This window comes from Ursus americanus, chromosome 11, assembly GCF_024610735.1.
Source record: "Ursus americanus isolate L20-20 chromosome 11, mUrsAme1.1.p, whole genome shotgun sequence".
Lineage (NCBI taxonomy): Eukaryota > Metazoa > Chordata > Mammalia > Carnivora > Ursidae > Ursus > Ursus americanus.
Window position 1 is genome coordinate 39,977,539 of NC_142137.1, and position 26,765 is coordinate 40,004,303.

At 40.7% G+C, this 26,765-nt stretch overlaps 1 protein-coding gene across 12 annotated transcripts in view; it reads left to right on the forward strand.

Moving 5' to 3' along the window:
• The window catches only part of NCOA7 (nuclear receptor coactivator 7), a 154,657-nt gene that overhangs the window by 10,267 nt on the left and 117,625 nt on the right, over positions 1-26,765 (forward strand). For 7 of the 12 annotated variants that reach the window (XM_045805605.2, XM_045805609.2, XM_045805603.2 and 4 more), the window contains one exon: positions 22,433-22,545. The exons of 2 other annotated variants lie outside the window; for them this stretch is intronic. In XM_045805605.2, the coding sequence (XP_045661561.2) occupies positions 22,496-22,545 (50 nt within the window). In that variant the 5' untranslated portion in view covers positions 22,433-22,495. Of the gene's footprint in view, positions 1-2; positions 2,390-17,126; positions 18,068-22,432; positions 22,546-26,765 lie in introns of those variants that run through there. 3 more of the 12 variants (XM_045805607.2, XM_045805604.2, XM_045805608.2) reach the window with 3 other exon arrangements.

A 26,765-nucleotide genomic window follows, 5' to 3' on the forward strand; every position in this document is an offset into this window, starting at 1 on the left:
GGTGTAGGGGAGGGAGGAGTACCGTTGGATTCTCAGCAGCTCAGGTAGAAATATGTCACCGTAATGTTTCGGCTGAATGAGCAGATGCGTTCTTCCTGTTTTAGCTAAACGTGTAGCCACGCAAAGCGTTATTTTAGCAGCACGTAGAAGTAGCCGGGGATTTTTGTATTTTTTGGAACTGGCTGTCTGGTGTACACAGTTGATGGCTCAGTCCCTTACAGTCAACATTTTAGGGCCAGTTAGGGAAGGTCCTTCTAGACGTCAGATTTTCCCGGAGGTAGATGAGGCTGGGGTATTGTGGTGCTGCCTACTCAGGAACCTCCTGATTTCGTGAAGGGATGTGTTTTAAGAGTGGCAAGTTTGATACAGGTGTCGGGAGTTGAGAATCTGCTGGAAGGATGCACCCAGGCGGCCAGCAGAGGCAGCCTTGGGCGCAGCCTAGCTTCCAACTAGGTGTTATGGTTTGTATTTTTGAGAAGCTCGTTTATGAATTCTTTCTTTCCCCCCCAGTTGTGAAGTTCATACATCAGGGCTTTGGACAAGATTATATCTTCACGGGCTTTTTTTTTTTTTTAATTTCATATTAAGCAAGAAGGTTTAGAGTTTTGTAAAGTAGATCATTGTGAACTCCAATTTTATATTAACGTATTAAGGTTCTTTGGAAAATGAACCAGTGTCAGCTCCGGGAGGACAGAGTCTTGTTCAGTTCTGTAATCCTCGGCGTCCGATGCATGATGGTTGCTCGTTAGTTATTTGTTGAGTGAACTGTGTTTCAGGCTTCATCTAAAGACAGTTTAGGATTACAGTGTATTTGTCCTCTGGCTTTTGAAATTTAACTGGAGTTTAGAAATTGCCTGTTTATGGAAAGTGTCAAATTAAATTGTTTTAACGTTTAAGTATGAATTTGGGCATTCTTAGGAGCACATGCTGTCCTTTTTTAAATTGTGTTATTAAATGAAGTAATTCTCCTCAGCCCCTAATATAAGTGCATTTCATGTCTGAGCTTGCAGATTTTCTAGTCTTGTTGGCAATCAAACATATTTCTATTAAACTCTCAAACACAATTTCAAAAATACAATTCATGTTTACAAGAAAATTCTTTGTTACTCTAGAGGTAACAGTGTTTCGATTAATAAGTGACATATTAAATCCATTTAGGCTTGAGTTGGAGATGATCTAATTATAATGTATTTTATTACAGATAAAGGTAAAAATAAAGCACTTAGGGGTGTCCGTGGTTCCTAAGTGATTCAAAATACATGGTATAGAGATGTATTTTCAATTGTACAGGTTTTCCTTAGTATATAGGCATATCAATTTCCAGATTTGACAATTTGCATGCGTTGGTGATGTAGTGGTGAGCATAGCTGCCTTCCACATTTCACAATTTGGAAATCAGGGTTTTGGAAGATTCAGTGCCTTTTTGCTTATAAATTTTATGTTATCTTGGAAGAATCGAGGATGACTGCATCATATTTCATTTGCTTTATTTTTGCACTGTTTCCTGTTTTGATTTTGTTTTTATTTTCCTGTTACGTAAGCTTTATGAATCAGTATTAACCTCTTTTCAATAACTTTGTTTAACACACTTATCTGGGAATGGTCCAGTCTTTTCTTTCTTTTTTTCTTTACTTTTTTGGTCATTTTATTATTATTTTTTAAGATTTTAAGTGATCTCTACACCCCACATGGGGCTTGAACTCACACCCCCAAGATCAGGAGTCACATGCTCCACAGACTGAACCAGCCAGGCACCCCTTTTTACTCATTTTAATACCTCGCTGCTATTACCCCAAAGATGTATTTCATGAAACAACAGTAAACCATAGTTTATTACTATTGCCTCTCCAGCCTACTTGGGCTTTTTCCTAGATGGTGAGGAAATCCCACTTTTCTGTAAAAGGTGGTAAGTAAGATTGGGGGAACCAACAGTGGGAGGGAACATATGAAAAATACTATGATTTATTAAAATGAAGCAAAAGTCTTCCCCCCAAGAAAGATAATTACATTTTATACATCTTACATTTATAATCAAGAATATATGAGCAGTTAATTCACATTGTTTTTACTTGTTCACTTCAATTTCCCAAAAGAGCCCTACCCTGTGGTTACAGTAAACTCTTTTTACTTTGTTGCAGATAATAAACACTTATTTGTTCATTTGACAAATAGAAATTGAGTACTTAGGCTGTGCTGACACTCTTGGCCTTGAAACCAGTCAAGTAAGAGCCAGTTTTTAATCTCAATGGGAGAGGCATTTTTCTGTGTGTGTCCTTCATCCAAGTGCGCAATGCCTCTGTGATTGGATGACTCAGGATCAGGGCCCGGTCTGGTGAGCCCCCAACACCCTGCCTCCATATGCACCACTGGAATGCAATTCTAAGACCAGGTATAGTTTCTCCTGTCTTTCTGTATCTTTCCTAAGGTTTTGTTGCTAAGACCTCTATACCTTCCTTGCTAAACGTTATTTACAGTCCTTTTTTTTTTTTTTAAATCCCAAGTCTTTTTTTTTTTTTTATCCCAGCCCATAATTTTTGTTGTTCTTTATATCCAATGGGATCCACTCAGTTTACATATGTTAGAACCAAAATTGTTATGGTTGCAGAGTATGAAAAAGAAAATTTGTATGACCTTGAATTTCAAATATGGGAGGTGGTGGTTGGAGAACAATTGTCTGCTAACCTCCCCTGAACAATGGCATCGAATGCCTTTATTTCTGTATATGCCAGAGAATATCAGTTGTCAGCTCATAAATTTGATCGGAATCTTAATTGAGAGAAATGACGGTTCTAGAAGGTTGGAGGAATAAAGGCCGTAAAGTCCACCCATTCCATTCCAATTCTAGATGTTAGACCAGGAGTCTAGCCAAATTTTCAGAAATGATGTACTTGGTGACCTTGTTTTGCATCTTTTGCTCCCCTACCTGCCCCTGCACCCCCAATTGTGCACACGAGGAGGGATTCTACTCCTAACAGTAGTCACAAGGAACCTACTGTTAGGTTACTTAAGAGATGTGGTTACCAAGATCATCATTCGTTTTGCAACTCTTGTGTGAAGACCCAGGCAAGTTCCATTTAGCGATAGAGGCCAGAGAAAGGCTTTACTTGCCCTGCACAGATGTTGTGTGCCTTTTTTTCATCATGCAAAACTAGCATCAGATAATTGATTATATTTCCCTTTCTGATTTGGCAACTAGCAAATGCAGAATCAAATTTGCAACTCGATTTTAATAACCCTATAAAAGCCTATGACCTAATATTGATGTTCTAACTTTCCCTTTGGTATTGAGCTTCTGTTCTACCTTGTTTTTCTTGATTTTGATTTTTATCTAATTATATTTTCCCACTTTATTGCATTTATTATTTAAAGCTGACTCATACCCTTTGTGAAATAAGGCAAAACGTAATTCATAAAACCAAATGAAAACATTCACAGAATTGATCTCTGGACACATATGTTTTTGGTTAGCAAGTTTAATCGATTCCATTAAATATGTTTTGAACAAGTATTGCAAGTTTAGTATATTTGAGGTTATATATCCAAATGGAAAATAGTGTTCCCTCATTTAGCAAAACTAAATTCCACTTATGTATACTTGAGCTTATATAGCCAAATGGAAAACAATGTTCCATAGTTTTGCAAAACTGAATTCCATTTATTTTGTATTATTAAATTTATGTCCACTTACCACCAATTTAAAATTGGTCAAACCATTGAATTTTAAGTCAATTATTTCTGGAATCTACCTTATGTGCTTTGTTAGGCTGAATAGAAGATTCATTCCGTATAATTTTTAAAAAGTCATTTTTAGCCAAGGGGCTAGCCTGAACTAGCTTAACACTCACCACGCCAAACCTCAAATCTGACCTCTTTCGTATCAGTAGTTTATTTGATTCATCTTTGTTTTAATGGATCAGATGAACTGAGTCTTCTTTGTACCTCGTTTATTTATCATAAAATAAAAAGATCAAGCTCAGTTAATTGACCAAACTTTGATTCTGGTGTTTTGACAAGTGCTTGTTAAGTTGGTTGAATTTAACCAGGTAGTTACTTACATTTATATGATGTCAAGTCAGTTTGATAATGTTTTCACCCAGGTGAACAGAGAGATTGGCTCTTCTTAAGGTTCAGTCATGGGTGTGGTCCAGGAGCCTTTGGGGCAAAAATAATCTAAATTCAAAAGTGCAACGTGAAACCTTAGAGTTGTTTGAGGGATGTGGGCAAATTTTTACATAGAAGCATTTCATTTCAATAATGTCTATGTCTTCTTTAAAATTTATTTTTGTGGCAGGTAATACCTTCGTGTGATTCAATAGGTACAAATGGGTATATAATAAAAGGACTCTCGCATCCCCTTTCCCCAGTTATGTGCTTCCCTATCCACGGGCAACCAGTGCTGCCCCTTAACTGGGAATCCTCTGGTGACTTCTTATGCGTATGCAAGCAAGTACGAACATTCGGCCTGCTCCTTTATCTCCTAACCATTTCTCGAATTCCCTTCTCTCCATTCCCACTGCCCTCGTTTGGCTGCTCAGATGCTTTGGACGGTTGCCTGCATTTGACTTTCTGCGACGTTTCAGCTCTCCACTTTTCAGCCAGTCTTCCTTCTCAGCTTTCCTCTGCGGACCATCCTACACAGGAAGGAGTCCGCCAGAGATCGTAGTGGTCTCTGGGGCTCTGAGGAATTCGTCTGTTGCCCCGTACCTCCCTGTCATGCATTTGGCCTGCAGTTATTCTGGACCCCCACCCTACCCCACCCCTGCCCCAAACTATGGACCCTTTATAAAAATCTGATGGAAGTTCACAGTCTCATCACACACCACACACCATTTGCCTGCCCATCCTTGTGTATGGACCCAAGTTAAGAATCTCTGCGGTCACACAAAACTGCTTGTCACTTATTTTTTTAATTTTTTTTATTTTTAAAAGATTTTATTTATTTATTCGACAGAGAGAGACAGCCAGCGAGAGAGGGAACACAAGCAGGGGGAGTGGGAGAGGAAGAAGCAGGCTCATAGCGGAAGAGCCTGATGTGGGACTCGATCCTGTAACACCGGGATCACGCCCTGAGCTGAAGGCAGAGGATTAACTGCTGTGCCACCCAGGCGCCCCCTGCTTGTCACTTTTTGCACGTGCATGGCATATGACTTTCCTTCTCCGTGCTGTTGTTCCCTCTGCTTGGAACACACTGTGCTCCCATTTTCCTTAGCAAGCCACACTCAGTTCTGGTGTCTTCTCTAGGGGCCATTGTTAGTTGAGATTCCCATAAACTCATGGAGACTTCCTCATGTAAGTTAGTGCCCCAAATCAGTCTCCATACTGGGAATAAGCTTTTCTCATAAATAGCAAAATTGCTTTTCTAGTAGAAATTAACTGTGATTTTGGATAGCATGCTAAGATTGGTTTAAAAAAAAAACAACCCAAAAAAGCCCAGGTTGAAGCTTTTGTTTAACTGTTCATCCCTCTTCTACTCTTTCCCCCAGCCCCCCAGGAGAATACATACCCGTATCATTTTCTCTAGCATCCTGCCTTCTCTAATTCTCTCTCAAACATTGTGTTAACACTCATTCAAAATAACTTTCACGTTTATTATGGCCCTCTTCTCGGAGAGTGTCTTTATGCCTCCGTCCTTGGGTTTGCCTCTGTAATTGATACACAAAGTGGCAAGAGCTTCCAAATAGGGTGCCATTAAACGTTGACCCTGACAGTTGACATGAACATGACATGGCGTGGAGAGAGTGGTCTATCCTAAAAAGGGACTCCTGTGCATGCAAATGAGGTGTTTTTAATTCCAAGCCAAGTAATCAGGGTGTCCTGTGTGCTCAGTTTTATTGCAGTGTGTCTGGCACGAGGTAATTTGCTGTTGACTGATTAACAGAGGATTTAGAGAGTAAGAATATAATAGTGTTTGTTCAGCGCTGTTCATGTGGAATCCTGACTGGTGGATGATTCTGATCACTAATCAGGTATACCTGTAGAGTAGGAAAAATTCCCGAGGTGGCTTTGTAGGTATGAGATCCTTCAAGATCTTTCATTTTCCTGCTGTAATTCCGACTTCGCCTAGCAAACATCAGATTTACTGATTCGGTTCCTCAGACATGTTGATCCTAGGGTGTCGTGAGTGGCAGTAATGAGTATTGTAGCCATTGGAAAAGAATAGCCCCTGCCGTATGATTTAAAGCACAGTTTCAGGCCATTAGTGCATTGGGAGGGCCTGCCCAGTCCCTGGTGTTTACATCTGAGCCCTCCTCCCTCGGCCCTGGTGATTACCTCAACATGCTGCCTGTCTGTTGGGTCCAACTGAAACAGCTTGTTAGCAGCCCTCTTGATATCTCAGGTCGTAGCACTTTGCAAAATAGTTTCAATTTAATATGCCTTAACTCTTCAAAAAGCATTCTAGTAAGGAATTGTTTTAGTCCATTCAGGCTGCTGTAACAAAATACCATACACTGGGTGGCTTATACACAGCAACATTTGTTGCTCACAGGTCTGGAGACTGGACGTCCGAGATCAGGGGGCCAGCATGGTGGAGCTGTGACAAAACCTCTCTTCCAGGTTGCAGACAGCTGACTTCTCATCGTGTTCTTACATGGTGGAAGGAGTTAGGGATCTCTCTGGGACCTCTTTTATGAGCACACTAATCCCATTGATGAGGGGTCTGGTCTGACCTCATGACCTGATCACTTCCCAAGGGCCCCACCTAATACTATCACCTGGGCATTAGGTTTCCAACATATGAATTTGGGGGCGGGGGACACAAACAGTCTATAGCAGGAATAGGAAATTCACAAAACAGTAACTGTAAATAGCCAAGACATGAAAACATATTCAACTTAATTGCACCAAAGGAATGTAGATTGTAATTAGAGTTTAAAAGTCCATAATGGTGCTGCAAAGTTGAGGTTGGGTCTTATTCCTTTTTCATAGATGGTGAGAGGGTATGTTGGTATACTTAGGTTGAGAACAGTTTAGCTAGTAGAATTTTTTGGCACCAATGGTTCCATTCTAAGAGTACATCCTAAGGAAATCAGGAATGAGGCTTAATTTTAGCGATTAGCATAATGTCTCTGGGGAGCATGTGGAATGCTCAAGGGGTTAAGGGGAGGGATAATGGAGCCAGTTGCCCAGCTTGGAATCCCGTTTCACTGTTTACCAGCTGCGTGAACTTAGGCAAGTTCATTTCTCCTTGATTTTCTCATCTATAAAATGAAGATAGTAGTGTCTACCTCCCACATAGTACTGAGAATTAGATAGATGAATATATGCAAAGTACTGGCACAGAGTAAGCAACTGTAGTAATTAGTTATTATCAAGGGTGATAGTTGGGAAATTTGAGACAAATCCAACAGTAGAGTCATTTCTTAAGAGATATGTAGTATACCAAATTTTGTGCACAAAAGGATCCTAATTTGATTTTAAAATGCACCTACATAGAAGAAAAGACAAAATAGTAAAGCTTTTTCCCCACTGTTGGGATCATAGGCAATTTCTGTTTTTCACATTTGCATTATCCATGTGTATTATAATGATACTTGTTAGAAATTACTAAAATTAAGGTGTCCTAAGATTCTTATATTCTCAACTTTTCTTTAGCAAATGCATATTCATTTTGACATATTTTACTTTCTCTTCCTCCTTTCAAAGCTACTAATATTTCACTTCCCCAACATTTTCACCCACGTGCCATCTGCTTCATATTTTCCTGCACTTAGCTTGCTTGTTTTGGGTATATATCAGCCCCAAGGCTAGTTCTTCAAGAATAAGTAGACCGAATGAAATGATGGATAACATTTTAGTGGTGGTGGCTTTCTTATGGAAGTTTAAGCCAGAGAATGCAGCTAAGGCACTCTGTTGTCTCCACATTTCAGGTGCTCATTCCTATCTCCTACTCCCCATCTCAATGAACTCGGCGCCCCAGTACCCCTCTCACACACTCAGGGTAATTCCTGCCTCCAGGCTTTTGACTGCCCCCTTTATCTGAAATTTTCTTGCACATTTCTTCCTTTAAAGCCAACATTCTGCACGAGGTTGATGCTTAATTCCATGAACACTTTCCAAGACATCTACCCTTGATTTTAATTATTTTGGCACTTAACTATTTGTGCCACAAATCAAATATTGGCTTGTTTTATGGCTTAGTTGTTCTTACAGTAAGCTGATAGGACTGTGTTTTATATTACTCCATGCCCTTCCATTTTCTAGCAGTGTTGTTCACATATGTGTACGTGGGACACAAGAAGATTGGGTGGTGTTGTGTTGATAATATTCTTAAGAGATGATTTATGAGTTTTCTGCTCCATCTTTCTTCTGTCCAACTTTCTCCTTCCTTGCTTTTGAAAATCAGAATGTTACCTCATTTGTTCTCTCGTCATGTAGATATTTACCTGAAGTTTTGATAATGAGTTTCCATTCTTAAAGCCTAAAAACTAAAGAGCTCAATTGCAGAGAACACCATGGTTAGCAATGGATTTACAGTTGGAGTCCAGTAATATACAAACTAATCCTAATTGCAAGGAGACCTCTATCATCAACTCAAAAATATTGCATGTTTGATCAAGACAATTTAATGAATCTTCCAGAGAATGTGCTTAAAGTTCATAAATATGACAGATTCTCATAGATCTTGCATTTCCCGGAAAGCCAAAAATCCTAAGAGATGTTTGCATATATCTACCCTCATAGTCTGAACCGGTGGTTTCCCAGCTCGGGTTCATGTGCCCCATGAGGATAAGGGAAGAAATTGCTAGAATGTCTGTTTCATCTTTTCATGACTTCTATTTTTGTTATATGTTTTATAATGCATATATTAGTGCAGAATACATTTTTTGTAAATAAAAATATATACATATTAGGATTTTATGCTCAGATACTTTTATTGATGTGAAATGTAACTTCTAAAAATGGAGACCCCTGATCTAAGTAAAAGGCGAGACCTTATTGTTACATGTCCTGAAGTCAGTTTCTGTTAGGTATTTAGCCATAACAGATTAAAAATGAACTTATTCAACATAAATCCTGTGCTAGCTTAAACTAGGAATCGTCATTTGTGTATGTGCATGTGCCCGTGCACATAAAACATAAGACACATTCCCTGCCTTTAGAGAGCTTATAATCTGATTAGAAGGATGGGGCATGATGAACAATCAATTAGAAAATGGTGCAAGATAGGGAACCTGGGTGGCTCAGTCAGTTAAGCATCTGCCTTTGGTTCAGGTCGTGATCCTGGGGTCCTGGGATTGAGTCCTGCATCCCGCTCCCTGCCCTGTGGGGAGTCTGCTTCTCCCTCTCCCCACCCCTAATCTCTCATGAATAAATAAATAAGATCTTTAACAACAACAACAACAGAACATGAAGAAAATGGTACAAGATAGCATAAGTATGCACAGGAAACCTAGCAGCACGAGGTGGTTAGACTAAAATCACCAAAGTATGATAAGAGCAGTGTAATATGTGGGGATACTATATTCTCAGAATATTTCAAAACCCCTTTGATGTTAAGTTTTTTTTCTTGATAATCAGGTCAGTTCTTTGTCCCTCCTAATCAAATAAGTTATGCTTAAATTATCTCCTAGGTACAGATGTTAATTAACTATGGGGGCTTTTTGCTCTAATACTCAAAAATTTTTACCAGTATTCTCAATTACTTGCTCACATTTTTTTAAATTATAAGAGGAAGTGGCAGAATAGCCATGGGGGGACAGTGACAACATTTTTGATGCAGTATTCTTTTGGAACAATGCTAGTGTATACAATTTAAAATAAGTGAGTTCGTTTCCTAGGGCTGCTCCAACAAAGTAGCACACACTGGGTAACTTAAAGCAACAGAGATTCGTTGTGTTGCAGTTCTGGAGGCTAGAGGTCTAAAATCCAGGTGGTGGCAGGGCCATGATCTCTGTGAAACTTTAGAGAGAGCCTCCCTTGCCTTTACTGGCTTCTGGTGATTTGCTGGCTGTCTTGACATCCTTGGCGTGCAGCTGTGTCACCCTAATTTCTGCTTTGGTTGTCCCCTGGTGTTCTCCCTGTGTGTCTCTGGCTTCATATGGCCATCTTCTTACATGGACACCAGTCTTAATGGATTAGAGGCCCACCATACTCCACTATGACCTCATCTTAACTAATTGCATCTGCAAGTACCCTTTTTCCAAATAAGATCACGTTATGTGGTACTGTGGCTACAGTTTAAACATGGTGGGGGGGTAACACAATTCACCTTATAACAAAAAGTGGTATCAGAGTCTATAGGTGAATATACCAAGATGTGCATAAGTTACCTTTGGTGTCAAATGATGCCTCCTTATGGCTAAACTTCTGTAGCCCACGCACATTAGTTATGGGGTAAATGACAACTGCAAGGAAAGGAAGCTTTCTTGGCTATTTGTGTTAACTGGCTGCTTCTGTCTCTGGGCTTTGGTATTTCACGCCTTGGTCGAGTTCTTGTTATAGACAGCAGTATGTACTATGTGGCTTTGATCTTCCTGGTAAAAATCCACAAAGTAATTTGTGGATCGGGATATTTCTAAGGGTGTTTTGGGTTTTTTGTTGTGATAATGCTGCATAACAGCCTCCAAATCTTAGTGGCTTTAGAACCACAATTATTTATTTCACATTCATAAATCTGCCGATTGACTGCGGTTTGGCTGCTCTTGGTTGGGTTTGGCAGGGGTGGGCCAGCCTCCAAAGTTAAGGTAGGTGTTCAGGTCTATTCCATGTGTCTTTATCCTGGGACAGGGCTGACGAAGGAAAAGTTGGTACCTGGGGCATGCTCTTCTGGAGGAGAGCAGAAATTTGCCAGGCCTCTTAGAGCCTCACGTTGAATCAGGTACACTGTTAATTCTCAGTCTGTTGGTCAGAATAAGCCACATGGCCAGGTGGGTGGAGATACATACTCTGCGTAGTAGTGCAAAGCACCACAAGGTGGCATAGCGAAGGGCGTGGATGTATATTTCTCTTACAGGAGCAAGTGCGTAATTGAGAACAACAATCCAGTCTAGCAAAGGGCAGTTTTGCTTTTGAATTCTGCAAGAACTTTTATGTGAAACAACTTAATAAACCTTTTAAAGAAAATGTATTAAACCGTAGACTTGGTTTCTTAACCCAATCTCTTGGAAGATTATAGTTGAATTCACATACTTTTTTTTCCACGTAGAGGTCATAGTACTTCCCAATACTGATTTAATTTTGTGTTGGGCAGATTTCCTGCCCCTTAGACACTTTTCATTATGCCTTCTTCCTGAACCCATATTTGTGTATTTAGCACATTTTCGATTGTACTGACCAAAGTACCACGTGACCACTCCATCTTCACATTAGACCTCAGAGGCAGAAGCCAGTAGAATCTCGTCGTCCTCTTGAGCATGCTGTCATAGGGAACATTTTCATTAAGGGCAGAACTGTTTCTAGTTTACAGATATGATTGTTGATCGTGCGGCCCTGTTGAAATATAACCACGAATGGTTGTTTTCAGTGTGACTGTCCTACTTCAGGCCCCTTCCCTAACAACACTGGCCCCTGTGACCTGGCCCTTTTCTTTCCACTAACACTTGTCTGTGCATAAACACATTTTATCAGTCATTAATTTTTATCATACCCATTTTTTCTAATCGTTTTATTTATGTTAATTTTGTCTTGTCAAAAAATCAAAGTTTTCTTAGAGCCTGTTAAGTCCTTTTTATAGTCATAGGTTTTAGAGAAATAGTACAGAGGTAGGAAAAAAACAAGTTTTTAGCAAATGCTTACTGAATTGAAGAGATTGCATATAAATATGTGACAAAGCACTATTTTGAAGTAAGTATAAATTATTTATTGCCTCCTGTACTCTCCATGTAAATAAATATACTGAAAGTACATTAAGAAGAGTGATAATTCAATTATTTTTTAGTTTGCATTTTTACAAGCATGAGCGTATGCTGGTATATTTTGAAAATGCATTCGGTTGCAGATACTATCCATAAGAGAACAAAGGAGCATGTCGCCTTTTCCTTAGTGAGATAGTTTACCTGGTAGAGTAAACTCCTGTGTCTCCTGATAGTCCAAAAGATACTCAGATCGAATTGTTGAAAACTCGTGTTCGAAGCCCATAAACTGTATGTTCTTTGTAAAGGCATTCCACTTATGACGTCTGTTATCTTTTAAGTTTTATTGGTTTTGTTTGCATTGGTTACCTCTAATTCAGATCTCTCGAATAGACACCTCCCACTAAATGATAATAATAATAACAACAATAAATGAGTAGTAGTAACCACTGCCCACATTGCTTTCTGTCCTAAAAATGAGGGAGTTGGGGCCCTGCTGTAAGACCACAACCCATGCAGTAGTGACAGCATTTGCGGTGAGCCCAGGGAGCTGGCACAGTGATTCACGTTGGCAACTATTCTTCTGCAAGGCCTTGGGGAACGAACTTCAGTTCTGTACCAGTATAGAGAGACGCCAGAAGAGTGTGGAGCTTATTCCTTTTGGGCCAAGGCCAGAAGAGAGCTGGGAAAAAAAAAAAAAATCAAAAGGCCAGAGATCCTAGGATTTTAGCAATAGGTCTGGTCATTAAAAGGAGGTAAAGAAGCAATTGAGGACAAACTTTTGTTCCCATGTCACCTGTTCCTTTGTTGACGCTCTGTGGTGCCTGCCACCTTGAGAATCATCTTAGACATCGTCTGGGGTGATCTTGCAGTGCTGGAGCAGTAGTAGGGGGTGTCCCCAGAAACTACTTCTGTGGCTAATGCAGGCAACAGATTTTTCCCCACTCTTGTGAAAGACAATCATATGCACGTAGCAGATGCCCAGTAAGTAGTGATTGATGGTGAGAAAGAGGAAGTTTTCTCTGTGTATGAGAAATGAGTTTGGCAGAGTAGACTCTGTTCTGTTTTCATTGCCTCTAATAACTTTCTATATGACTTGCGTATTTTTCTCCTCTAATCTGTCTTTGTGCACTGGTAGAAAACTGTGAGAAATGGAATTCTTATATTCTTATGAATATTAATAAGAGAATGCATGCAGTACATTAAAAGCCTCTGGTAAGATTTTTATAGAATCATGATTTTTGGTTCTAAAAAGGACATGCAATTTTAGTCCCTAGGAAAAGAGGACTCTTGTAACTTAAAATCAATAAAGAAATTTATTTTAAAAAGATGAAAATTCCATTTTCTGATTCTCTGCCTTTACTAACTTTCAGTGGAAAAATAATTGGATTGGCAGAAGATTACATTTCATAACAGTAACAAATGATAGGTCAACTGCTAAGAAATATTTCTGGTGTATTCAAAGTTATGTCATTACTTCTGTCCTTAAGACTTAAGAGGTAATTCATTTAGTTTAGTGAATTAAAGGAACGTGCTTTCCAGTTAGCTCTTTAAAAGTCTAATTCAGTGCAGTAAATATTTATTGAATGCACGGACATGTTCACTGCAGTGCTTTTATTAATGAAAAGTAGTGACTAGCCTGAATACAGTTCAGGATTTACATCCTAAAAGACAATTGGCCAGAAAGCTGGTGTTCACACTCTTGTTCTTTTTAATGGTGAGTAAATACAGGAAGAACCAGGCAGTTGAAGTGAAAATTCTGTGTAGAGATCTAGCCTAGCATGAGAGGCCAATGTTAGTGGGTTTAACTTTGGCATCAGGTAAAGCTAATAGTTCTGGCTCTCACTCTTCTGGCTGTTTGACCTTGATTAAGTTCTTTAACCTTTCTGAACTTCGGATTCTTTATCTGAAAAGGATTAAGAACATTAACTCCCTCCTACAGTCCTAGAGGTTAAACAGTGTAACAGCATCGAACAAAACTCTTGATGCGTGCGGTTAATGTTCAGTAAACGTGTAACTGTTGCTGATGGCTGTCGTCTTCCTAGTCCCTGGCACTGCCTAGCTTCAGTTAGTTTCCTGTTTGGTTTTTCTGTTGGGGGCAAATCTGAATCTAGCTCTTCAGGTGTTGTTGAAGGTAGGTATCATTTGCATGAATACTTGAACGTTTGGGTTCGTTGTATAGAGTTATCTGTTCCGTGGGGCACTAGACTCTATAGACACCTTTGGGACGCATTTAATCTCTCATAACAGCCCTTTGTAGATAAGGACGCTGAGGACCAGAAAAAAACTGAGTAAATTGCCCAAAGTTACATACTTCGGACATGCTGGAGCCTGGATGTTAACCAGGCCTGTCCGGCTTCAGTGGTGCTGCGATGCCTTAATAGCATGGGTCAGAGAGGTCAGGTGAAGCATCTTGGAAACAGAGAACTTCTCGTGTGTGGAGTTTATCTAATCTCAGCTATGAAGGAATTTTTGAAATTAAACATTTTTAATTAAATCTTTATTAGTTTCCCCACCGACCTTGACTTTCCCCTATAATAGTAGTTCTTAATGAGTTGAGTATCCCCCCACCCCGACCAGGATGCAGTTTGTTTCCCATGGTTACTGGGGGGAGGGGGCATGCAGAAGTGTCAAATGCTCTGTAATGAGCGGGAAAGTTCTAGACAACAAGGAAGTGTCCCTTACACTCAGGAATTTTATGTCTTCCGTAGGACCTATGTGAATATTTATTGGGACATTCTAAAGAAAAGAGAATAGCTTTAAATTACCATGTTTAGAAATACCCAATTATTATTTCTAGCACTAGTTTTTATTCTGATGTTCTCTTCACCCCATCCCCCATTACCCACTCGCACCTCTTCCCCCTCACCTCTGCTTTTTCATTTTCCTATACTTCTCATTTGTAATGAAATCGTTACTGATCCATTTCTCCTGTAGCTAAACTTGCCCTATGGAAGTAGGTATTTCATTATGTCTTTGAGTGACCTTGTGCCTGAGAATTTGCTTATTGAAATACCGATTATAAATGACTTTCCTTTTGGGCATTATATTGATTTAATAAAATTAAGTGTGAAAGTAGGTTATATTAGCTGTGAACTTCATTTCGATATTATAAAGGGCATTTTATGAAATACCTATTCATGTCCAGGAGGGGTGTTGGTTTTGATAAGGTTGAACACTGCGGGTCTGTAGCCGTGTCCGGAAACGGAGGTTCGGCCTGTGCTCAGTCACTGCCCCCCTCTCTGGAGGCAGCTGTTTGCATCTGTCTGTGAGACAGTTCTTCCTTATGTTGAGCCAAAACCCCTCTCCCTCCATATCTAATGCCTGGGCCCAGGTATCCCCCTCAAAGGTCTGTTGGTACAAGCCTAAATCCGCGACCAGATACGATCTTTCAGATATTTGAAAATAGCTGTCAGTTCACTCCAACTCTTTGCAGGCGAACCCTGACCAGCTCCTTTGACTATTAGTCTTAAAACTTCGTTTTTTGTCACTTAACCATCCAGGTTGCTCCCCTTTCCTTACACGTCTCCTATAGGGTAAGAGCTGGAGGTAAGTGCAGTCATCTGGATACATTCTCATCCTCAAGAAGGGCGACACAGACCATCATAATCTTTTTTATTCTGGTTGATTAAGTGGGTTTTTGGTTTGGTTTGGTTTGGTTTGGTTTGGTTTGGTTTAGGAAGGGCTGGTGGTGTAATGTCAGTGCTGGGTATAGGGAGCCTCCTCTCACCTAAGACTGCAGGTCACATTCACCTGTGCTGATGCTAAGCTCTGTCACTCTTGTTCCTTAGCTTGTCCCCCAGATGTAGACCCTCAGGTTCACATGGGGTAAATTCCACCTTCCTACAGACAGCTGAGGTCTGTCTGAATCCAAATGCTGTTGTCCGGGATGTTCTTTATCCCTCTTCCAAAAGTCTAATACAGAGGTTCCTATCATCATTCAAGTCAGTGGTAAATTTACTGGTGAGGAGAGGGGCTACGAACAAATACTGCATTGAGCTATTAGCATCCTCCCTCCAGGCTGAAGATGGAGGTCAGCTCCCGGCTCTGGGTTGAGGTCAGTCCGTTGGTCAGCTCGTACCTTTTGGTACAGTGGTTCAGTGCTTTTCTCTATCCATGTAATAATCAAAGCAGCCGCCTATGTCCAGCCCACATTTCTCCATCTTACCCATAAGCACATCAAAAGAAACTTATCAAATGCCTTTAAGTACAGTTATATTGTATTTTACTTCATTTCCTTAATGTATGAGAATAGTAGCTATGACCAAGAGGGAAATTAGGTCAGTGTCATAGAGTAAGCCAGCATTCCCTGAACTTCCTGCCCTCCACCAGCCCTGCCCTCCAGCCATCCGAGACCACTCAGGAGTCTCTGGAACCACACGTTCTCTGATGATGGCTTGCACAGCCTCAGTCTGCCCAGTGAGCCCAGCCTCTTCTTTGTGCATTGTTGGGGAAATGCCTGCTCCTCCCTCATGACCCAGCTCTGGCATCACCTGGGAAGTTTCCTTGACTCTCCTTCCCTTCTTAGCAGTTAGTTGCTTCCATCTGTGCTCTGCCAGTGTCAGAGGACTCGCCACTTGTACCAGCTGATGGGTTTCGCTTGCCTGTTCCACCTGAGCTTCTTGGCCCATGAATGCTGTTTCCATCTCTTATCTCGAGCAGAGTACTTGGTCCAAGGTAGAGGCTTCAAAAAGGGGGTCTGCTTGTTTATTATTGTTCTGCTGAATGGTTAGTGTTCTGCAAACAGTCTCAATCCCAGGTTTCACTGCCTTTTCTTCCGAGTTCTGGCTAACCTGCCTGTTGTGATCATTTCTAAAGTTTTGCTGGAAACCTAGGTGATGATCTACAGTGTGTCATTTATACAATCCCTCTTCTAACTTTTGCGGAAAATTAAAACTGTTTGCCCATTGTCAGGCTGCTGGCACTTTCCACATCTTTGATAATTCCTGACCCTACCAGTGACTTTTTAGAAATCTTATTTGCACATTCTCTTCTTAGAAGGGATGTATAAAATGATCTAACTGGCCTAGAGATGGGTCTTCATTTAAAGTATCTGGGAGCTTTGGGTGCCTGGGTGGCTCAGTTGGTTAAACGTCTGCCTTCGGCTCAGGTCATGATCCCAGGGTCCTGGGATCAAGTCCTGCATCAGGCTCCCTGCTCAGGGAGTCTACTTCTCCCTCTACACTTCCCCCCTGCTTGTGTTCTCTCTCTTTCTCATGCTCTCATGCTCTCTCTCTCAAGTAAATAAAATCTTTTTAAAAAGTATCTAGGAGCTTTGATGAAATCTCTCTACTTCTCCCTTTTTTTCTTTTTAAGTATAAACTCTACACCCAATGCGGGGCTTGAACTCAGGACCCCAAGATTGAGAGTTGCATGCTCTACTGACTTAGCCAGCCAAGTGCCCCTCTCTATACTTGTCTTAAATGAAACTGAGATTTGTGTAATTCTTTCCCGCTAATTCCAGTTCCTTAGGCGAAGAGTAATGGAATAAGAGCTAATGAGTTCTCCATTCATTTTGCCATCCATTGGCTTTGTCCCATTTTCCCAAGTAGCAGAGACCATTGGCCTGTCCTTGATTATCACCTTGATTCAGGCATAACTTTTTAGCTCTCGGTTCTGTTCTCCATTCTGTTTTCTGTTGTTTTGGTTTTGTGACACATTTGTCTACTTGGGGGCATTATCTCCTGGCTGCTCCTTACATGTTTGTGGCACCCTTTTGTATCTGTTGCTATGTCTTTCTTCCCAGGTTTCTTGTTAAAGAGAGTATTCAAATTCAGACCTTGGTTAATGCTGAAATTTGAATATCCTTCCTTTGTTTAGATGACTGTGGCTTTGAGAAACACCGAACACCTCTTCTATTTCTGTAAAAGTGTAAGTATTTTTGAGGAGGAAATGTCTGCATAGAAAGGTACAGTTTGATCTGTCCCCCAAGGGGCCAAACTTAGTTTGACCAAGCCTCAAAGCATGTTTTTGTCATTATTTCATTTGTATAATAGGAAACATGTTGTGGGGAAAACAGTTGATGGACATCATAGGTACCCTGGTGTTTTTCGAGTCCAGACTGGTTATACCTGAATGTGCAAGGAGCTGCAAGGTGTTAGATGCGAAGCCAGAGAGCCACGCTGGGCTGTGTGGGTCATGCTGGCTTGATGTACTTTGGGAGTCTCCTGTCGCTCTGTGCTTAAATTCTTTCTGAGTGGTGCCACGGTCTCAAACAGGGAGCACTTTGCAGGTAATAACAGTAAATGTTTTGTCTTCACCACAGCGCTTACAAGGTAAGGATTTTGTAGGTGCCTTTTTTATTTGCATAATGAACTGAATTTAGGTTGGAATTGACCATCCTGATTTAAGGTCGCAAAAAGAAATATTTAGATAGAAGATTCATCTTGTGCTTCCCTCACGAAATTCTTTTTGGTCTGTAATGTGCCGTAAATGCAGGAGACTCTTATAATTCAGTGTTTGGATGAGTCTAGAGTTTATCGATGTGAAGAAAAGTCAACATTAAATGAAAGGAGGGCTTTTAAGAAGCCCATTATAACCACTTATAATGGAAAATGTAGTTCCCATTAGAGATTGATTTAAGGAGCTCCAGTTCTTCAGTGAAGCATGAAGGCTGCTGTGCGGTGCACTGTGCAAATCATTTTTATAGCATCCTTTGCTGCTCTCTTCCTGGTTAATCTGTTGGTGCATCTAGACCTGAAAGGATTGTATATGTCTTGTTTGAGGAATACAAAAATCCCCAGAAATTTAGAAGAAATCAGTCTATTTTTTTTATCAAATAGAGTATTAAAAAAAAAAAAAAAGCTTCGCAAGTTCTAAACAGACAACGGTGGCACCAGATGTCAGTTCTTGGATCATTTAATCTTTTTCTCTTGTGCTTATTTTTGTCAATATTTTTCCACTAGAACCAAATATTAGTTTCTGGCTCAGCTTGCAATATAAAAATTTTCCAATTAGATTGTTATGGCTTCATTTTTATTCATGAGGAGAAATCTAATAACCAGGGATCATCACATATGGTGGCATGCAGGAGAGGAACTTTAAAATAAACCACCTGGCCCAGAGCAGGGATTCTCATCCTTTCTGGAGTCTGAGGGAGAGACTAGGTTTGCATCTGTGTCCCTCAGCCCCAAGTTTTTATTTATTTATATTTGCCTCCAAGTAATTCTTAAACGGGGGGGGGGGGATTCTTGGATTTACATCAGTCTTCCATATAATTGACCTTACCCCAAGCCCGGATTAATTCCTCGCTTAGCTTTTATGTGGATTTACTGCCTAGTTCTGTGTTGGGTATTTAGGGAAGTAAAAGGAAGTTGTGAAACATGGTGGTTTTTGACCTGAAGGAGCTTTTGGTTTGTGTGTGGCTAAGGGAAGCGGCCTTGTCGCACAGTGAGTGACGAAGTGCTTCACGGTCAGTATTCAGTGACCTGTGAAATAAGCTACAGAAGAGAGAGGAGAGCACACAAGGGGTCAGGGAAGGCTTTAGAGCAGAACTGGTTTTTTGTGCTAGATCTGGTCAGATGGAGGAGTGTAGCCAAGTGACTTGAAGCTTGGTGAAAGAGTGAGGATTAAGGTGTGGAGTCATTTGGGGAGGGGGGTTGGTGAAGGGACCCCACTGGGTTCAGGCCACAGTGTGAGATCAATTTCGGGAGAGTTGGACACCACTGTCTTTTCTTTTTCTTCTTTCTTGCATCACCCAACTTCTTGAATGAGCGCTCATTCCTTGAGGCATGGCTTCTACTCGCTGCTCTGCTGGTGCAGTCCCGAGGGAGGGCTCGGTGCCCCTCCCCCCACACCCAGCTGCAGGTGCTCTGACCTGCAGATTCTGCCCCGGGGCATTGGACACTGTTGATTCTAGACTGCTTTTTCTCACTCGTTTCCAAATATTTCTGGCTCCAGGGGTTATTGAAAGGCATTGAAGCGTGCACCAAACTGGATTTAAATTCTTGCTCCCCCAGAGCTGGTGCTGTGGAACTAGGGAAATCAGTATCTCCGTTTAGTGGAAATGCGGATACTGAACTGACAGTGTGGTTGTAAGCATTAAAAGAGAGAACGTGTGGATAATATGTGGAAGTAAATAACTTCCGGCATTGTGGCAGAAGTAGGCAGGCGGTACGATTGGTTCCCTTTTCTTACCTGCTAGCCACTCTGTCCTTCTTGCCTGAACGTGTGTTCTTTTTCTGTCCATACCTACGCCCAGCTGATCGCTCTTTCTGGAATGCTCTCTTCTTCTTACCTATTGAAATCCTCACTGCCCTGAAAGACTTCATCACCACCATCAACATGAACTTTGTGTCTTCTGTATTCTTACTGTCTTCCTTTGGACAACTCTGGTGACTACCTTGCATTTTAGTGTTTTGCATACATCTTATTTTCCCTGCTTGGTGATAAAGTCTTCGAGAGTGGAGGGCACGTGAGGGACATGGACGTAAAGCAGTCAGAGTTCAGACTGCGTCCCGTTGTTTCCACGGAGGGCTTTGTGCATAGCTGTCATGTTTGCAGGGTATCATCATCGTATTCTTGCTTGTTTTTTTTTTTTTTTTTTTTTGACTTAACCACAACCACATGCTGATAATTTCTAAATCTTTTGCCGTAGCCCTCACCACACTTATGTGCTTTAAACGTAATCAAAGATATGGTGAATGTCTCCAGTTGACTATCTGACAGGCACCTGGAAGGCAGTGTGTCCCAAACCTGTTCTTCTATCTGTTTCTGCGCCCTGCCCCACATCCGGCTTGCCCCCTTCATGTTGATTGTGTTCTCTCTGTGGTGTCACTGTCTACCCAGCCCCTGGAGCAGAAGCTTCGAGGGCATTCTTCATCTCGCCTCTGTGATGTTGTCCCCACTGAATGAGTCACCAGATCTTGACTCATTTGCCTCCTAAATATTTTTTGAGTGTATCCCCCCTCTTTCTATGTTGAATACTGCTGCCTAAATGTGGTCCCTCTTCTCTCAACTAGTTTTACTGTAATTTTTCCGGAACATATCTACTTCGCGCTTACCGAACCCTCTCAAGTCTGTCCTTCCAGTGTGGGTATAGCACAGTCCCTCGTGTAAAACACTTTGGTGACTTCCTTTCATGTACATCAGGGATGAGAAAATTGCTTTTATCTCCTCTTGATTGGTTCGGTAATGTCTGTAGCGAGTGCGGCACTGTTGCTTAGTGATGTCTGACGTAGGAGCTGCAAAGGGGCGGGCGGCGCATAACACGTAGCTAGGATTAAGATCAAGGTCTTTCGTGTGACATAAAAGGCCTGCCATGACCCTGATCCTGCTCATGTCTTCATCCTCACCCCATTACCTGCTTCACATTTAATCCTGGAGCCGCAGAGAAGTATCGTGTCTTCTTGTGTCATTCACGCTAGACCTGCTTCCCCGTACCCTTTAAGTAGGACATCCACACTCATCCTTCAAATCTTGGGGTGCATGGGGAGGACATGGGGTGGACCCTGCATGAGGCTGAGTGTTCTTCCTGTGGGCTCTCCTGTGCCTCCTCCATACCAGTCAGTATCCCATTGATCTGAAATCCTAAGCCTCTCCCTCTCCCAGACAGTAAACTCTGTTAGGGCAAATATCATGGCTTGTTTATCTTTGGTCTCTGATACTTATCACAGTACCTTCCGTGGAATGCGTATTGTGAATTAAATTGTTCATTGAAGGGGCACTTGGCTGGCTTAGTCAGTGGAGCATGCGGCTCTTGACCTTGGGGTTGTAGATTCAGGCCTCACACTGGGTGTAGAGATTACTTTAAAATCTTTTTTAAAAAATTGTTCATTGAATTGAATTAGCAAATAATTTTGATTGATGAACATTCTTTGCTTTTGCTTTGATACCCCTCAGGATGAGAGGATAGATTTTAGGGAAGGTTAATGCTTTGCAGAAAATTTAGGTTAGTGAATCAGGCAGAGAGTAGACATTGGAAATTTTTGAGCAGGGGAGTGGCATGATGCAAGTGGTATTTAAGGAAGATTGATCTGGAGACAACCTTTTATTGCAGGTTTAAGCCGCTCCTGGGAAGCATAGGTGAGGGTGGGGGGTGGGGAGAGGGAGAGGCAGAGGCAAGCATATAAAGCCATTTTGAAGAACAGCTTCCTGAGGCTTTGTACTTTCATTTCCACATTTGCTCAAGTGGGATGTAGTTGCTGGCATGTTTCCGAAAATAAAATAGAACACTGATGTTATTTTTAAAGAAAGAACATTCTTGTAAAACACCTAAGTGATCCATTTTTCATAATTATGGATGAGACCTATTCACAATCAATTACCTATAGAAAGTGATTATGAGTTCATAAATTTAAAAAAATAATTAGCTTCTGCATAGGCAGCCTAAACTCTCCAAAAATCAGTGGTTTTCATTATTTCACACTTTGAAATAATTATTAATTGTGAGGAAAATACTTCAGTCTATTTTTCCAGCCACCTTTTATTTTAGTTTAACACTTCCATCCTGATGGTAGGTTTTATCCCCCCCCCCCCCCGCCCCCGGGGGCATTTGCATTTCATGTATTACTCATGTGACTGCGTTTACTGGTTCAAGTTTGTCTTCCGTTCGTGGCGGGCCATGTAGCTCCACTCTGCTTTATTCTTCATCTTGGCTAAACTTGGTAATTTACAGTCACTTTGTTGTTTTTTTATTATAGGGTTATGACTCACTGATTAAAAAGAAGGACTTTTCCAAATACTTTGCATTTTGATTGTGTATTATGGATACCAAGGAAGAGAAGAAGGAACGGAAACAAAGTTATTTTGCTCGGTAAGCATTGCTTTGCAAAATTATCATCAGTATTTGAATGTTTGAAGGGGGAACTTTGTCCTCAAGTATTCGTTGGCATTCTGTGTTTGGTGAGTGTTCATAAAGAAAGCAGGTAGCCAGTAGAAGTTAAATGTACTTTGTTTTCATCCTTTTTCTTACTCACAATAGGGGAAGAACATTTGGTTCTTGTCTTTCCATCTTTGACAGCTCTCTGAGGCCGCTGCTGCCCAGGGAATCTCGCACCGTCATTATGCCCTGAGCTGCGTGTTGCTTGGGATCCCACATTTAGCAACCGGCATTGAATCTTAGATCCCAAGTGCTTAGTTCCTGCTGCTCTCGTCGCTTCCTTGGTTTAGCTATAACTAAAAATCTGTGACATATTTAAAGCTTATTACCTTGTTGGGAGTCTGTTTCTGTAGGTAGATGGAATGGATGAAATTCTACCATTGGAGTTCGTGTCATTCCTAAAGCTGAGCTCATCCAACATCCATACAGTTGTTGGTTTGTGAGTAGATGTAATCCAGTAGGCGACTGGTTACTCTATACAGATTTAACCATGTATTGGGCAGCTACTCATCATAATAAAGTGCACGATATGCTAAAACACTGACCATTTTGATAGAATGTTTTCAAACTCAAAGTGAGAACACATAGGCTTAAAATTATCATTATGGTCTCTTAAATTGAAATATTTCTTAAGAACTGAATTCAGCCTCACCACATCCCAGTCTGTGTGTGTTCAAGATGTATTTCTTGTTTTCCAAATGTAAGCCTTGGAAACTGAAAACCAAAGTTTTTGGTTAGTATTTTTTATCCAGAAATTAAGCGAGGTTTTAGATTGTTAATAGGAAAAGGAAGGAAATGAACTTTTAAGGAACGACGACTGTGTATAAAGTTCTTTACTTATTATTTTATTTATCTTCACCATAAACCTAACGTACATTTCCCCCTATTTTACCAGTGAGGTAACCAAGACTCAGAAAGTATTTTGCCCATGTCCTGTAGCGTAAGAGTCAGTATTTGAATATCCACATGCCCCAGTTAGTAATAGTAAACCGCGAGTAAGAGTTTTTGGAAAGCAGGAGTTAAATGACTAATTGTAGTGTGATGTTTTCCACTATTAAGACTGCAGAGTAGCAAGATTGGGGAAAGAAGAAATCAGGCATCAATGGGTGGAACATTAGAAGGAGGACACTTAGAATAAATAAGAACTATATAGTGATCTTTAAAAATGCTTTATTTTGAGATAATTTATAGATTCACACATAGTTGTAGGATACATTACAGAGAGCTACCCTGCACCCTTCATGCAGTTGCCCACAATGGAGAACCTTATGTACCTGTTCTATGATATGACCACTAAGAAATTGACACCGATGCAATCCACCGACCTTTCAGATTTCACCAGGTTTACAAGGATTCATTTGTGCATTTGTGTGTATCCAGTTCTGTGTAATTGCTTCACATGTATAGAGTTGTGTGGCCATATCACCATCAAGGGGCAGATGCAGTAGGTCTCCTGTGCTACCCTTTTGTAACAGCATTCACTTCCTTCCCTCTCCTTGCCCTCGCTGACAACCACGAATGTTTCTCTTAATCTCTGTAATGTGTCATTTCAGAAATATTATATAAATGAAATCATATAATATGTAACCCTCTGAGATTAGATTTTTTTCATTTAGTGCAGTTCCCTTATGTTTTAGCCCACTCAGACTGCTGTACCAAAACCCCACAGACTGGGTGGCTTACCAGCAACAGAAATGTATTTCCCAGAGTTCTGGAGGCTGGAAGTCCAAGACCACGGTGCCAGGTTCTGTCCGGTGAGAGGCCGCTTCCTGGTTCATATAACGCCGTCTTCTTGCTCTAACCTCACATGGCAGACGGGCAGGGAGCTCTCTCATACCTCTTTTATAAGGGCACTAATCCCATTCATGAAGACTCGCCATCATGACTTAATCACCCCCCCCCCAAAAGGCTTCACCTCCTAACACCATCACATTTGGCATTAGGTTTGAACATATGAATTTTGGGGGTACACAAACATTCAGATCATAGCACTTGAGATCTGTTCAAGATGTCACGTGTATCAATAGTTTGTTCTATTTATTGCTGAGTAGGATTCCATGGTGTGTCTGTATCACAGTTTTCTAGGTATTCACCCACTGAAGCACATTTGGGTTATATCCAATTTGGAGCTATTGCAAATCAAGCCACTAGGATCATTTGTGTACAAGTTTTTGTGTAAATATAAGTTTTAATTTTTCTGGGATAAACACCCAAGAGTGGAATTGCTGGGTCAGGTGTTAAGTGCCTGTTAGAACTGCCATCCCCTCTTCCAGAGTGGCTGTACCACTTTACATGCCTTCCCGTCAGCACTGCATAAATGACCCAGTTTCTCCACATCCTCGTCAGCATTTGGTATAATCACTCTTTCTTATTTTAGCCATTCTGATACATGTGTAGTGATATCTCCTGCATTTCTTTAATGAGCAGAGAAGCTCAACCTCTTTTTGTGTGTTTATTAGCAGTCTGTCCATCTGCAGAGCAGTGCCTTTTCATGTCTTTTGTCTGTTTTCTTATCGTTGAGTTTTGAGAGTTCTTTATGCACTCTAGATACTGGGCCTTTGATGGAGGGTTTGTAGCTATTTTCTCCCAGTCTGTAGCTTTTGTTTTCCTCCTCTTAGCAGCATCTGTTGCAGAGCATAAGTTTTTACTTTTGATGTGATTCAATTTATTAGTGTTTCCTTCTATGGATTATGCTTTTGGCATCAAGTCTAATTCTTTACCCAACCGTAGGTCATAAAGATTTGCTTCTGTCTTTTTTTTCTACAGGTTTTGTAATACTGTGTTTTATACTTGCCAGTTATCCATTTTGAATGAATTTTTATATGAGATGCGAGTTTTAGTCAATGTGTGTTTTTTTTTCCTTTCTGCTCATGGATGCCCTAGATAGCGACTTGGAGAGCTGCAGTGCCTTCTCAGCTTGAAAGCACACTGATTCCAGCAATGAGGGTGATGGACGGTTCACAACCTGAGCAAAGTTAACTACTTGCGGTTCCTAAAATGTAGAATAAGGGGAGCCCTGTCAATTGAGAATGCAAGAAGAAACTATTCTGGAAGAACAGCACCGTTTTGTTTTGTTTTTTTTTCAGCTCAGAAACGTAAAATTTAATTGTCATGCTTGCCTTGACCTCCTGTGACAAGTATTCTAACAATGAAAAGGAAGACATATCCAAAAATTAAGTATGACCTTACAAGCATAAGGATAACCAGCCAAGAACAAAAATCAGTGATGCTGTCCTAACAGCACGCTAACATGATTAGTTACTAGAAAATGAGAGAGAACAGACAAATCTGTAGTTCAGTTGTTACAGTGCATTGGTGGCCAAAAATGGTCAAGCTATTAAAACCAAAAGGGAAACCAGAAAACCCTCCATTATCAGAAAAGAGGCAACCAAAGTTAATACTCTTTTCGAATGCTTTCTGACTCAACTGCGGAATTACCATAACATGGAATTACCAACAGGACCTACTTGACAGTCAGTTTCTGACAACACAGGGCTGACTTCTCTGGAGCAGTGTGCATTAGGGCAGTCCAAGCAAGATTTCCACAGCAGAATGTAAAGTCAGGCCAAGGGTAAGGCTGAATGATGCAATTGCACCGCCTTACATAAATCTCTACTAGTGTGCAGAGATCAAAAGGGAGATTTGTCCTTATTTCTACCTGTTACCATAATATGTATCTGAAACCCGAAAAATTGCTTTTAAACTTTGTTCCCCCTCTCTTCATCCCTTTTTCCTTCCATGCCATTAAATAGCCTCTCTTTTCTTGGTGTACTATTTTACCATGGTTTCATAAACATCGTATGCTTGTATGTGTTTTTATATACCCTTTTGTTGATGTTCTTCTCCCTCTCTCTGAATTTAACACCAAAGCAAAGTTTGAAAGATCCCATTTTAATAATTTTGGATTGAAATGAGTGATGTGAGGATCGCCCAATACTTCCTTTCTTATAATTTATCTTGAAATATGCCAATGTAACTCTAAATGGAAGGGTAAATTAGCATTACTACTAGATAGATTTATTCTGGTTAAGTGCTAAGAAGTTTTCAGGATCTCCTGGCCCTGGCCCACTTGGTTTTCAGGATCTTTGGTGTCGTTTTATACCAGTTGTCTATTCCAGATCGAATGATTCATGAGACCTTTCCCTATGCTCTTG